Source organism: Stegodyphus dumicola, chromosome 6, assembly GCF_044657685.1.
Source record: "Stegodyphus dumicola isolate Sdum_Otavi_A_Nest chromosome 6, ASM4465768v1".
NCBI classification, from domain to species: Eukaryota; Metazoa; Arthropoda; class Arachnida; order Araneae; family Eresidae; genus Stegodyphus; species Stegodyphus dumicola.
The window spans coordinates 63,708,630-63,723,819 of NC_140773.1; the positions used below are offsets into that span (position 1 = coordinate 63,708,630).

A 15,190-nucleotide genomic window follows, 5' to 3' on the forward strand; every position below is an offset into this window, starting at 1 on the left:
CGCTGCTCTGCGGCAGAGGGGGGGGGCAGAAACGTCATTATTAGATTATGATAGATTAGAAAGATTATGTCAAATAGAATTTCCAATATATATTTACTAATATGTAATTTGTATCTACAAAGCGAAAGTATGTTTTGAAATCCGAAATCTGTTTATCAATTTCACACCGCAGATTGGAAGTTGATCTGTCAACACTATCCTTATCTTCAGAGCAGATGTTTTTATTTTATTTGGATTATAATTCCGTACTAAGTTTAGTGTTTCATCTCGATGTACTCCGTCTTTGATGTGATTTAAATCAAGTTCCTCGTCATTATAATTCGCTTCCGTCAGTGAAGAAAGTGACCCAGAGGTTATTGAAAACATTTCGATTGACAAATTAGTCGGTATTCTCAACACAGCAATTATAGGACTTGAACAGCGGAACTTTGTAACTAAACAAGAAATTATGTCTGTTTAATAGAATTAAAGAGAAAGTATTATCACATGAAACGAAGCAACTTACATTGAAGGAAATGTTTAATAAAGTAAACAAATAAATATTAAGTTTTTTCTTTTTGTAAATTTTGATACCCTTTAGATCATAATTGTTCTTTATTTCATAAATTACGGTTTCATATTTTTAATTTTGTAATTTTTGCATGCCATCTTACCAGATTTAAACTGATGATCTATAATCCGGAAAAATCGATAATCCGGAATCGCCGAAGTCCCGACGAGTCCGGATTAACGACTTTTGACTGTATACGACTTTTAAAAATATTACTAAATGCTTCGAGAATGATTTGTCTGGATCCATGGTTCCAGTTAAAAAAAGTAGACATTTAGATTATAAAACTTCTGCCCACAGTATGTATTCAATAAAAGTATATGAAATGGTTATCTTGCATATGGTCCCCAGAAAGACCCTTTTTAAAAGAAAATAGATATAAATAAAGAATTAATATAATTAACAATAAAATCTGAAAGATTTCAAATTTTAAATTATGTATAAAGGGGTGTTTTTTTAACATTTTATCTGTTACTTTTATTTATTAAATATCATGTTCTTCGCCCTTAAACCATAAAATTCAGTTCAAGAGCGATATTGCAAAATAGTTTTAAATTGAGCATATCTTTAGAATTTCAGATACAGGGTCTCGCACATTGGAGATAAAAATGCTTTTTCTGTACAATGTTGCGATTGCTCACTTTGAAATTCTCGAGTTTGTTAATGAAAAATTCATTAAAGTTTTACAAAATATGAAATCCATAATAAAACCAATTCCAAATTTCAAATTTGGGCTTCCACATGCCCATATTCACAGTAGGATTACATCATTCAAAATTCGATGCCTCTATGTACTGTTGTTTTATCACAATGCAAGAAATGAACATACATTTATGCAGATTTTTCATTATTTAATTTCTTAAAATATAATGCATGACTCTAACATTTGGTGGCAACAGCTTGAAAAGTAAAATAAACATTTATAGTGAACCAACGCAAAATGAAAACAACAGTCCTTCAGGGACAAAGCCCCATTGGACTACACAAAAAGGCAAAATTGGCCTTAATAAAAATCATAAAACTCTGTTAGTTAAACCATCTTTATTTATCAATGCTGTGTACAAACCAAACTCAGTCTAATCAAAAAATATATTGCAATTTAATATTTATACAATGCTTTTATTTTTATATTTATTTACAAGTGTATTACACTTTTACTTATTTACAAGTGTATTACACTTTAAATAAGTATTATAAGTATACCTCTTTAGGAAATGGTCATCTAAAAATGTGCCTATAGTTCAGTGTATTCAGCTGTATTTGCATACAGTTCTTACTTATCCACTAATATTTTTAATCAATGAAATCTCACACAAAGATCTATTTCAATTTTTTTGATTATTCATTCTAACATTTTATTTCATTTATTCGATTATAACAGCATTTTCTCACAGAATTTTTTTTCATGCACTCTTTACACAGTATAGTGATTACAGGGTTGATTGCGATCCCATTTCAAATTCTCTGAAAGCTATCAAGAAGTAAATTTTGACATATTTTCAAATAATTCAGATTAATATATTCTAAAAATTTAATTAGTGAAGTAAAAATGAAATCTATTAAAAATTAAATTACATTTAACTACATCAATTTAATTAGCGACGCAAAAATATAATTTAACTTCTTAAAAATTAAATTATATTTCACTACATCCTACATCATTTCATAAAGTCGTTAAGCTTTTTGGTTTCACATGGGGGGGGGGAAAGCTAAATTTACACTCTTTTTTTTTAGATGGAGTTCTAGCAATTGCTACATTTATATTTTTCTTTGTTAAAAATCTCAAGAATCAATGTTGATCTCAAGAAATTCATACATATTTTATTTAAAATAAATAATATTTCATAGTCTGCACAGTACTATGAAATATCTTATACACAATTAATGTCCGAGAATATACATTCTGTTATAATATCACAACTCACAACACAACAACAATAAAAATATCACACAGCACAAAATGACCAGACTTCCCCGAGTTTGCTCAGACAAGAAGTTTCACTTCTCACTTGAACTTTATACATGATTTCTGAATAATATATTTCTTCTAAAACAAAATCTGAGAAAAATAATGAGTCTGCTGTTTCAAATTCAGAAACTATAGATTTCTGAAGAAGTAAAAAGGTCTGATGTAGAAAGCGCATGACCTCCCATAAATTTTCTGTTATGACAATGGTTCTTTTAGTAAACTATCACTTCTGGTTGATCATTTTTAAATAAAATCTAATTTATTTATAAACTCCATGTTAATTATGAACACTACTAATATTTCATCATTCTATTCCCCCATGCAATGGACCATAACTATATGTGCTCATGTACACATTGTACTGTAGCTTTGATTTGAAAACATAGCATTGATTATAGTCAATGAGATATCATAGTGAATGTGACATTGCAGTCAATGCAATGTTTGCATCATATAATATTTTGGATGTGCAAATCAATGGCTTAATAATCATAAAATTTTTAACAACAGCATATTTTCAGAATTCCCAACAGAGAGTTAAGTGTTGCTATACATGTCCCTTTCAGTCTTTCCAAGTTTATGTATCCCTCCCAGATATCAGTGTTCAGTTTTCTTAATATGATAACCAGCTTTTTTATTTGTCATTTTAGCTTTATTTATTAAAGATTGCTTTCTCTGCACTTACACCACATAAAATTCAACAACAAAATCACAAAATCTTTAAAATCAGCATATCTTTAGAATGCTCAAGACAGGGTTAACTGTTGCCGTATTTTTTATATTCATAAAGTTATCTATATCTGTTATATTCTTTCTTGAAAAATAGTAGATAGCAATAAAATTTAGTGACAGCACAATTTTATTTGAAAAGTGATTCAACACAAAAGTGAAATGAAGACAATGAGGTTAATACATTTAATTGCTTCACAACGAGAGTTTATCTTCATCATGAGTTTGCTCTCATTTCAGGAATATACTTAATGCTTATAAATGTAATATGTTGTTTTCAATAATGTACCTAATTTAAATACCAAATCTGAGAAATTTTGAATCATTTCATAATATTTTTTTTTTTTTTTTTTTTTTGCAAAAGTTTGTTCAGAGCTTCAAGTGAAGTACCTCTTCCAGTTTTAGCCCAAATAGAATATGCTGCTTCCTTTGATATAAAAAATACAATAAATACTAAAATTGAAAGGATCTGGATTATATTTTAATATAGTTTTTTATTAACTTTCAGTGCCCATTACAGACTGGGCTTCTTATGGGCTTCATGTAAAGCTCCATCATAAAGTACAATTTGGATGCCCAGTTTTATCGAAAATAATAATCAACTCTTGATAGAGATGCAAAATGCTTAAATATGGAAGACAGAAGTCATAAGAGTTATCGGAGGGGCGTGAACACCACACACATACAGATGCACATCATTGTAAAAAATAGTAAAACATGTTGTAGAGACCTTAATTCGTGCTTATCCACTGGAAACTATTGAATTTTTGGTTACAAACCATTACTTCTTTTACCTATGTTTATAGGTTAGTGAGAGGTAAAAATCTAGAACTGAAGTTGCATCCAGACCCTAATTACTCTTGTTAGTGGAGGTAGATTTCTAGACTCAAATCAAATGTCTGAATTTGGCTCTCACATATAGCTTGGCTGCATGTACTTCCATGTCTTTCCCTTCTTCTGTGGATGCAATATTGGCCTACTTCCTGCAACGCACCCTGAGCAAGGTTCTCAATTATGAGTTGGTTAAATGACTGATAGGTTCAACTATTCTCAATGAATGTTTTTGAGAAAATATCCAGCTACTGGACAGAGGGGCTTAGAAGCAGATATAAAACGAAAATTGAATAGTTTTACTAAAATCTGACTAAAATCTAATAGTGTGTCTTATTTGATTTCACAACTAATCTTTTAAGAGACATTTCAATCACCCACTTCTTTTTTTTTAAACATCTTGTATGGATTCATATTGTACTTTGGAAATTGTTACAATAACATTTTGAGAAATATTACTTAAAATTTATCAGATATTAAATTATAAATTTAGGCATCCACATTAACTAACCTATATGTATGATCAAAATTAAATTCTTCATTCAAAAGAGGTGGAGGTGTATCATCAATAGAACACATTTCCACATCTTGAGCACTCTGACCAATAGACAATCTCCCATCTCCATCATTATACTCATCACTAGCACGAAAAGTAACATCTTCAGAGTCTGTGTTTGCTGTGGCTTTGATGCGATCAGGCATTGCAGCAATAATGTGTTCAGCTAAGGTAAGAACTCTATTGTCTGCTTCACTGTTTAATGGTAGACTTAAATCGCAACTACTGCAGCTATCTCGGCGACTTGATAAGGTACTACCTTCTAAGAAAAGGAAAATTAAAGCATTACAATTCTAATTTCCTGCACCATAAAACTCATTGTAACATTTTTATTAATTTATATAAAGATAAAAATAAAAGAGCTCTGCAATATTATAAAGTAGAAAACTGATACAAATATATCTACAAATGGACTTCAGAAATGTAGAAAAGTCATTAAAATGTCATTAAAATGTCAGATTACTAGTAAAATATGAGAAAAAAAAGCATTATATCCTTCACTGCAGAAATGAAAAGAAACTTGAATCTTATGAATAATATTATTTTCAACAAAACATTCAGGTTAAAAAAAATCATATTTATCTAATTTATAACCAAAAGAAAGCAAAATATATAATACACAGTAAAAGCCCAACTATTTATCATTCAACTAACTAGAAAGCTCAAGTAACTGGAATATTTAAGAATTTTAGAAAACTTTTTCTCCCTGAAAAATTTAATGTAAATGAGAGATTCATAATGCCACTATAGAGCTTGTAATATTATTATCACAAACACATTGTCGCTAAACAGTGTGATTCAGCACCAATAATGGATAAGCATGACATCACAACACAATCATAAGTTCATTTTGGTTAATGTTAATTTGATTAATTTTTTGCGAAGCTGGCTTAATTTTTGTAAAGAAGGATAAAAATTCTATTTTTTCCTCACATTTTTGAAAACACGATTATTATTGGAGACTGCATGGAATATTTTCAAAGTTGCAGGAAAGTTGCATAAAAAAAGCCACAATATGCAACTGGGATATAGAATAAACAAAGGAAAATGTATAAACAATGGTGATGAAACATGAAAAATTATAAGCAATTTAAATTTTTTATATGTTACATCCATAATTTTTACTTCCTTATTATCTAACTGAATAAAGAATACTCTGTTTAATTTTTTACTGGAGAGCTTGACCAAATTTCATGTTTGGTGAGATTTCATAATAATTGGAATGTGTCTGCTATTATGACTGAAATTCAGCCCCTTCCCCAAGTTTTAATATTATTTTAAGTGTAAGCTTTTTATACTCAAGTAGGTAAAGAATAAGATGACTGCTTTTATAATTTTAAAGTGGAAATATTTTTCATTAGTTTGCATTTTCTAATATGAATTACACTTTTTATAGATTCCAGTATCTGGAATTATCATGTATTTGGAATTCAACATTTCCTGAGCTTTCAATAGTCTAGCATCTACTGTACCTATAAAATTCATTTAAAAATTCATTTTTGATTCCAAATTCAATTTAATCAATGACAAGAAATGTTAAGAATTCTTAATATCAAATAAGTCTATACACAAACAATTATTTAATATTTTTTCTATGCCATAATTAGAAATTATTAATATCTGGTTGTAACCAAAGTTTTCCACCAAAAAGGGTTTTTAATAAAGTTAGAAAAAAATGAAAGCAGTGCCTTTAGTGTGGGTAGTAATCCCAACCTAAATCTACGAATTTTTGCCAATGAGTTTTTCAAATCCTTCGGCCCAGAAACTTGGTGGCCGCGAGTCCAAAAACAGATCAACCTCATTTCAGATATCCTGTGTAGAATGGAAGATAGCACCAACAAGATGTAGCAACAGGTGTGAAAAAGGTAGAAGACCGAAGGAGCAATGTCAGGTCTACATAGTGGGTGTGGCAAAAGTTCCCATTTGAGTTCGCACAGAATCCAGCCGGTGAACGCAGACACATATGGTCTTGCATTATCTTGATGGAATATTACCTTTTTATGCCGGAACATAATTCAATGTTTTCCTTGACAACAGGGTCAACATGGACTAGCATTTCACTGTGAACCTTACTGTTGAGCTTTTTACCTTTTTCCAGATACTCTTTGAGCAGTCCCACCATATACAAAGGATGATCTTTTTGTTAGTCAACCTGCACTTTGCGATGCTGATGGCATGCTCACCAGGCACAGACCAGCCCCTTTTTTGGCCTGTTGTTGAAATAAATCCACTTTTCACCACAATTGGTGATCCAGTCCAGAATTTTGTCCTTGTTGAGCCATATTCGAGCAGAATGGTACAGGCCTGAATGCATCTGTCCTTATCTGTTTGAATAAGCTCATGTGGCAGCTAGTGATTGAACTTGCACATCAAGTTTATGCAACGCATCGCACAACTAATGGGCATGGCACTAATATCTAACTTCTTGAAAAGCTCTTAAGTGATTGCATACTGATCTTCTTCTACAAGTTCTCACAGGTGGGCCTTATCAACATCAGTATGCTACCCAGAGTGCTCTGCTTCTTGAATGTCATAGTCCTTGTTTTTAAACATTCGGAACCAAACCTTCACAGTGTCATATGTACCTAAAGCTGTACACATGATTTGGTGACATTCTGTAGTTGACTTCTTGCATCTAGAAGTAAATGATGCTTCTAATCTGGTAGCATGATAGTTCCATTTCAGATGCGTACTTAATAATAATGATATTTTTTTACAAATTTCACAACACAGTGTTAAGTCTCTTTCTTTTAAATGCCAGAAATCGTTTGACAAAATATGATTAAACATGCCAATTTGAACTATTTGTGCAGATGATATTTGCGGTGGCAAGAAACTTTTGTTAAAACCTGATATATAGTTTAATTTGTGTTTATATTTGCCAGTCTAATCAGAGAAAATAAAATTCTTTATTAATTATGTTATATGAGTTATATGAGGCATTTTCAACTCAATTCCATATTTAAATCTCAGTATTTATAAAACAGTTTGCAAATATAATACTATTTAAAAAGCTTCCTTATGAGTACTTTCTTAACTTGTTAATAATAAAAATAAATTATAGACACAAGAACCCTGTATAATATATCTAAAATATGTTTTCAAAAGTTACAATATATATTAAATTTTGCATCCTCTCATGCAATATTTTATTAAATAAATATTTGTATTCCTTCATCCAAGCCTTTACTGAATAAATATTTTCAATTATTTTTTGATTTTCATCAATTAAAACTCACAAAAATACTAATATGAGTAAAAACATGTTTTTACGTATTCTCTGAAAAATGTATTTAAAAAGATAGTTTTTATTTTACAGCAAGATACGCATGTTGTTATCAATTAATATGCACAAATATACATATGTTTTAGACATAGCTTACTAAAAAAATTAACAGATCATTAAGTTTGTTATATTTTAAAATTTGGACTATATTTAAATATGTTCGCTAAAAATGGAGAAATTTTATGGTACTAGATAGGAAGATAGGACAGTAAAATTTATTAACCAAAGAATTTTTAACAAATAGGTATCAATATTTAAAACAAATTATTACCAGTCGCTGCAGTAGAAAACTGACCATCTGGTTCATCATCTGAAGCTATAATGTCTGCGAGAGGGCTTTTGTTTTTATCAACTACATAAATAAAATGTACATATGAACAATAGATACACCAGCACTGCAAGTTTTGTTCTGCAAAATATTTACAACACTTCACATTATCCACTTTATAAAATGAACAATTAGATGCTCCCTGCATCAGAATGCATTTAGTAAAAAAATTTTTAAAAATTTATGATTATTCAATAATGGGAAAATTATGTTTGACAACTTTCAAAAATATGACCAGGAGTTTACAAATTTTTTAAAATTCAGTAATCACCCATAAAATTTATGTGCCCAGAAAATGATACAGAAATAAATATTATAAACTAACACCATTTAATGGAAGAGAATATTTGTAATAAAGCCCTAAATTTGAATTATGTGTAAATATGAAGATATATAATTACACCATTTTAAAAACTAACACAGCATTTAATTTTTTTTATTTCAAAACCAAAACATAACTGTATACATAGACAAACATATACAATTTAATATATTTGATATGAAGAATAAAAAGAACAAACACGTGCTACAAAATTTAGAACTATTTTTTCAAACAAATTCCAGCAAACCTTTTAAACAATAATTAACAGCATTTTTTAGCATAGCATCTTAACTTGCTAAATATCTTAAAATATTGTCCACTTAACAGAAAAAAATTTCCATCCAACTAATTGATTGCTTTGATCCAGTGAACATCTGCTTTCATGGATTTGAAAGCTGAGCAAAGAGCAGTTATAACCTTTTGCTGCAAAGCAAGAAAAATAGCAACAGAAGCATTTGAAATGTTGCATAAAACTTCTGGATTAAGTATTAATGACTTAATGTTTTTAGTTAGTCGATACGATTTCATGATGAGCACAATATTGTTGTTGATGAAACCACGTGAGATTTCCCTTGCAGTCTTTGAATGGGTGATAACACTGAAAATGTTTGACAACAGTTTTTGAAAATTCAACAGCAGTCTGCTCGAGTTTTAGTTAATTAGCCTAATATTAGTAAAGACACAGCTTATAAAACTGCTCTGACAAATTTTGAAAAAAAAAGGAAAATTCCTTCTCATTTCATTCCTTATGCATTGACACCAAAGCAGAAAGAAGACCTAATTTCTGCATGTTACGACTTGATATTAATAACAGATATAAATCACGATTTTTTTCAAATTATGATTGCAGATGAATTTTGGCGTTTTGCTTATGATCCTGAGACAAAGAGATCCCGAGATAAAGATGTAATTCACTTGGAAGTGAACTCTAGATTTTCTACAGATGTAATGGGCAGACTCCTGGAGAGATTTCATTGTGCCTGATAAAATTCAATCAAATAACTAACTTTGGCTGCATGATAATATATCATCATACAGTTACCTTCTCATCAAGTAATTTTTAGCAAAGAAAATACCACATCAGTGAATCCTCTTTATTCAGATTTGGCACCAGCACAGTACTTTTACTTCCTTAAAGTGAAGTTTTAGCACAGAGATAATTATTTTAATAGCATTTAAGAGATTCAGAAAATTATATTAGAGACTTACACTTTATGCCAAGTTCTGTGAAGGAATAAAGCAGTTGTCTGAACATGGCAAGGGTTATATAGGCATATATGGATTGTATGCTGAAAGCTATAAAATAAAAATGTTTTCTTCTGCTTTCTATTTTGTACAAAATTGGATTTATAACTCTGCAGATATACTGTGTATTGATGATTAATAGTATTATACTCAATCATCAAAGAAACTCTCTGAGATATTTGTTAACTTTCAGGTGACTTGTCTCTGCTTTTTTGTGTTGCAGATTGTCTTCCATATTGCAGATTCTAATACATCTAAACAAAACATGCATACAATTTTCACTAGCATGGCAGAGATTGCTACTGAGCTCTCTAGAGTTACTAGTAGAAACATGTAAGTATGGAAACATGTAGCAAGTCTCATTGATGCATACATATAAGTACCTCATAGGGAAACTTTGATTCCCTCTACAAAACGCATATATTAAATACTTTTTGAGTTATAATTTATTTACATTGACTATCTAAATAAACTGTAAGTAGCATGCATAGATGTTAGGAATAGTTTATCAGTGCAGTAACTTCACATATATAGTAAACAAAAAAACTTTTTTATACCACCATATACAGAATTTGCTACATTGAAGAGAAGTTTAAGTTGAAGTACATCACATAAGGAGCGACCCTCAGAATTAATGTAGCACAAATAAGAACTATTTAACAAAATGATTTTAAAATATATGACATTTTTCATAAATCAAAAATTAATATAAATGATAAGAGGCCATGCATTTGATAAGCAGAAAATTATATCATTATTGAAAAATTTACAAGAAAATAACAAACTAACTCTTAACTTAGGTTAAAATAACACACTGAATAATGATTATTGAAGTCAAACAACAAGAAACAGCATAAGATTTGAAAATTTTGCACTTATCACCACATCATATTTTGTTCATTTGCACTTAGGCAGCTGAGGAGGGTGGTTCTACAGTTAAACTATCGAGTCCTGCAAAATTTACAAATCTATTCTTGTTTGACTCCTCCACCAACTCTTAACTGTCAAAAGTTTCCCAACATTTTTTACCTTATACATTTTAATAAGCTTTAGATCTAATAAGAACAACTAGTATGTCCTAATAAGATTTTCAATGAATGAAGATTAAATGGACTTAATATAATTAAAATAGAGATAACACCACCTGACCAATCATTCACCTCAGATTTATAAAGATATTAATATCTAATGGTTAACAAAAAATTAAATTTTCTCCAGTGAAAATGTTGCATTTATGATAAACAAGCATCTCCATATAAAGTCAAATTCACTTTTGTGATATTTAGTAACAGACATTTTAATGAAGAATCAGAGAACACTAAACAACACTTAATGAAATGCATGCACTAATACAGATGGATCTGCTATTTTATATTCTACTATGCTGTATTCAATGGCCTATTCAAGAATAAAATATTGGATTAGACAATATTAATAACACATGAAAAAATAATATGATAAAATCTGGGAAAATATTTGGCTAAATAAGAAGCAGGTTTTATGTAAAATAGAACAGTAATACAGAGTTATCAAATCATAAAATATTATTGCATAAACATGTTATATTCAGCAGAAAGCAAGAAGAGGTGAAATCTTCATTTACTAACACTACCTGACCTTAAGTTTTTACTATAATGATAATGACTGTGAAATCTTGCTGATTATAAAATTAAATTAAGGATACATGCAAATTAGAAGAAAAAGGTTTAAGTTAATTAAAATACTCAATTTTAACAAAACTCTCTGCCTTGACACATATTGATTAATTGAAGTGATGCTTTCCCTGTGAAACAAAACATATACAATTGCTGCAAAGAAGAAATTTTTTTTTTTTATTGCAAAATTAAAATAAAACTGCAGATAGAAAATTTCAAAGATGCATCATAAACAACTTAAAGGTGATCTGAGTAGCACAAAGTTGTAAATTCCTGGCCAAGACAGTAAATTTAAACATTTACTAAAATAAATAGTAATATTTCTTACAACTTTCAGTGAGGACTGGCGGAGAAGTTGAAACTTCTTTCTTTATTTTTGGATTCAAATTATATCGATCCCTAGGACTTGGCTGATGAACATTTAAGAAAGACAGTAGACTGCTTTCATTCAGATGCAAACTGTAAGACTGACTTTCAAGATTTGAAGATTCTAAAACATCAGAACTACTGTATGATGTGGAAGTAGGTGTTGTTCTTTGAGCTGACACAGAATGAGATTCTTTAGAACTGGAAACCCTCATCTTTGTAGGTGTTGAAGCATTTGATACATTTAGCAACATGTGATCAATTGAGGGTGATTTTAAGGAAACATTAGGTTTTGACTCATCCAGATTTAAATTTGATGTCAAGTCTGTTTCAGCACTGAAAAATAAGAATGACTGATAAATAGAAATGAAAATAATGTTTTCATAAACCACATAATAGGTTGCATATAAATAAGGCTAAGCAATTGTAAATAACATCATATATCATCAAGAGAAATTACTAAAAAGAAAAGGCCTATCAATATCAGTGTGTCAAGATCACTTCATACTGGTTGTTCAACTGTAATTCAAATTCTGGTGAATGAGCTGGCTGCATGAAAGATTTTATAACTTTCATTGTGTGTAATGTGAATATGAGACAGCTTCTTTTAGAAAATTCTCCATAGAGGTATTCCTCTCCATTGGCAGATAGCCCTCATGTGCTTTGCCAGAATCTAATAACCTTTCCCTCAGAGAAAAAGGAATTCTAAGCACTACTGTAATCCAATGTCACCTATTATTTAAACAACCTTTTTACTTCCAAAGAAAGATATTGAGAATTATCAAGCATCAAGAAATATTTGATTCTTGTTTTGTAACCATAACACAAATTTTATATCCTGTAACAAAGACATTACTGAGATATCTATATACATAAATAGAACTTGCATGCACTTTACCGTGTTCCAAATAACAATCAGCTTATATTATTTCAATCAGCTCAGCAATGTTTCATGTATTATCATGTCTTTTCTGGTATACTGGTTGCAGCATACTGCATTCATCTTCTGTGTCATAATTTTTATTACAGAGAGAGTCATTTCCCCTATGTTAAGCTGAGATTTATTTTAACTTTTTCAGGAGATGATTTATTTTAATATTTTATATATATATATATATATATATATATATATATATATATATAAAGCTTAGACTCAAAAAAAAAAAAAAAAAAAAAAAAAAAAAAAAAAAAAAAAAAGGTTTGTTTAACACTTCAAGAAATTATATGCATGGTTCTTTTGTATACAAATTAAGGTATGCAGGAAAATTCTATCTGATAATGTTATTTCCAGTTTGAGCTTGCATGCAGGTGTTCATTTGAGACATATATGGCTGTCTCTCTTTATTACTGCATTTATAAACATTTATTTCTAAATTAACTAAACAAAAGTGGCTCAAATCATTATTAAGTGAGATGCAATCATGTAAACATGGCTACCAATACAGTTCATTTCCAGCACTGTATTTTGTATGAATTCTAACAAGGAAGAAATGCTACAGAAGCACATCAAAATTGAGTGACAATGTTTGGTGGAGATGCAAGTTTTGATAGAATGTGTGGAAGATGGTTCGGAAAATTTGTAGCAGATGATTTTGACCCTAATGATTAGTCACGCTCTGAGCAGCCATCTTTGATCTATGATGATATTGTCAAGACCATAATAGAGCAAGATTTTTTTTTGACAGCATCAGAGACTGCAATCAGCTCAACAAACTATTTCTGATGATACTCAGAAATCAAGATTGAATTATAAACATTCCAGATAGGTAACCTCATGAGTTAAGTAAGAAACATTCCACAATAGTGTCATCCTACACACATCTCTGCTTGCTTGGAGAAAAAAATGAGCTGTTTTTGGATCGGATGGTAACTGGTGATGAAAAGTGGATTATCTACAAAAAATCATTAGGAAAAGGGCATACTGTAAGTTTGGACAACCTGCCCCTTTCACCTCTAAACCAAGCGTCAGCCTGAATAAGGCAATGCTGTGTATATGGTGGGATGTCGCAGGACCAATACATTATGAGCTTCTGGAACTAATGAGAAGCTCAAATGAGAGATATCTGTCACCAAATAAATGATTAAAACAAAGCAGTCAAAGAAAAGAAGCAATTGATGTTCAATAGAAAGCATATCATACTGCCAGATTGTAAGTTGCTTTACGACACATCAGAAAATTGCAGAGCTAGGCTGGGAAATTCTGTCGCATCCACTATACTCCTTACACCAAGCATCCCCCAATTATTACTCGTTTTTCTCGTTGGAAAAAAAATCAAAACTGAATCAGATGTCAGCTATGCACTACTTGAGTTCTTTGTCTCTAGGGACAAGACACTTTTAAAAAATGGTATTTACACTTCAAAAAAATTCCCATATACACTTTTCAAAAATGGTATTTATATTTCATAAACTTTGTCAAAATTAAATAAACAAATTCACATTCTCTCCAGTGCAGCAGGAGATACAGTGGTGAAACACATGGCTATAAAAATCAAAATTTTTGATTGAAACTGTCAAAAGAAATAGAAACCATGAAACAAATATGATTAAATATAAATTGCAAAAAAATTTTAACAATTTGTTTGACTGCCAAGACCTACCAGGAGAACTTTTTTTTCAAAATCTTGGCTTTTACCCGAGTTATTTTGATACTTTAAATGTTACTTGATTCACAATTAAAAGATCTATAAGAAATAAACACTTCTGATTACATGGCCACAAATTCATTTAAATAAAAATACATGCTTAAGTTTAAGTTACATAAAGTGAACAAATAAACGAAAAAAATAAATAAAAAGATAAAAAGAAAATCTGAAAGGTTTCAGATTTTAAATTATGTCCAAAAGGTTTTTCCTTTAACACTTTGTGTGTTACCTTGTTACATTTATTTATTAAATATCATGTTCTTCACACTTAAACCATAAAATTCAGTTCAAGAGCAATATTGCAAAATAGTTTTAAATTGAGCATATCTTTAGAATTTTTTATACACAGTCTCACACGCTGAAGATAAAGATGTGTTTTCTGTTGCCATTGCTCGCTTCGAAATCCTTGAATTTGTTAAAAAATTTTTTAAAGTTTTACAAAATATGAAGTTGATAATAAAACAAAGTCCAAATTTCAAATTTGGGCTTCCAGATGGCCATATTTGCAGTAGGATTATGTCATTCAAAATTTAATGGCTCTAGGTACCATTGTTTTATCACAATGCAAGAAAGATACATACATTTATGCAGATTCTTCATTATTTAATTTCTTCAAATATAATATAGGGTGATAATATTTGGTTGCAACAGTTTGAAAAGTTAAACGGATATTCGGAGTGATTTGATGCAAAATCGCAAAACGAAAAC

General features: G+C 29.9%; 1 protein-coding gene across 7 annotated transcripts in view; it reads right to left on the reverse strand.

Moving 5' to 3' along the window:
* Positions 1-15,190, reverse strand: part of Camta (Calmodulin-binding transcription activator) — a 360,727-nt gene that overhangs the window by 36,004 nt on the left and 309,533 nt on the right. For all 7 annotated transcript variants that reach the window (XM_085818419.1, XM_085818416.1, XM_085818418.1 and 4 more), the window contains 3 exons: positions 11,800-12,173; positions 8,193-8,273; positions 4,591-4,897 (listed from right to left, as the gene is read on the reverse strand). In XM_085818419.1, the coding sequence (XP_085674545.1) occupies positions 4,591-4,897; positions 8,193-8,273; positions 11,800-12,173 (762 nt within the window). The remainder of the gene's footprint in view (positions 1-4,590; positions 4,898-8,192; positions 8,274-11,799; positions 12,174-15,190) is intronic.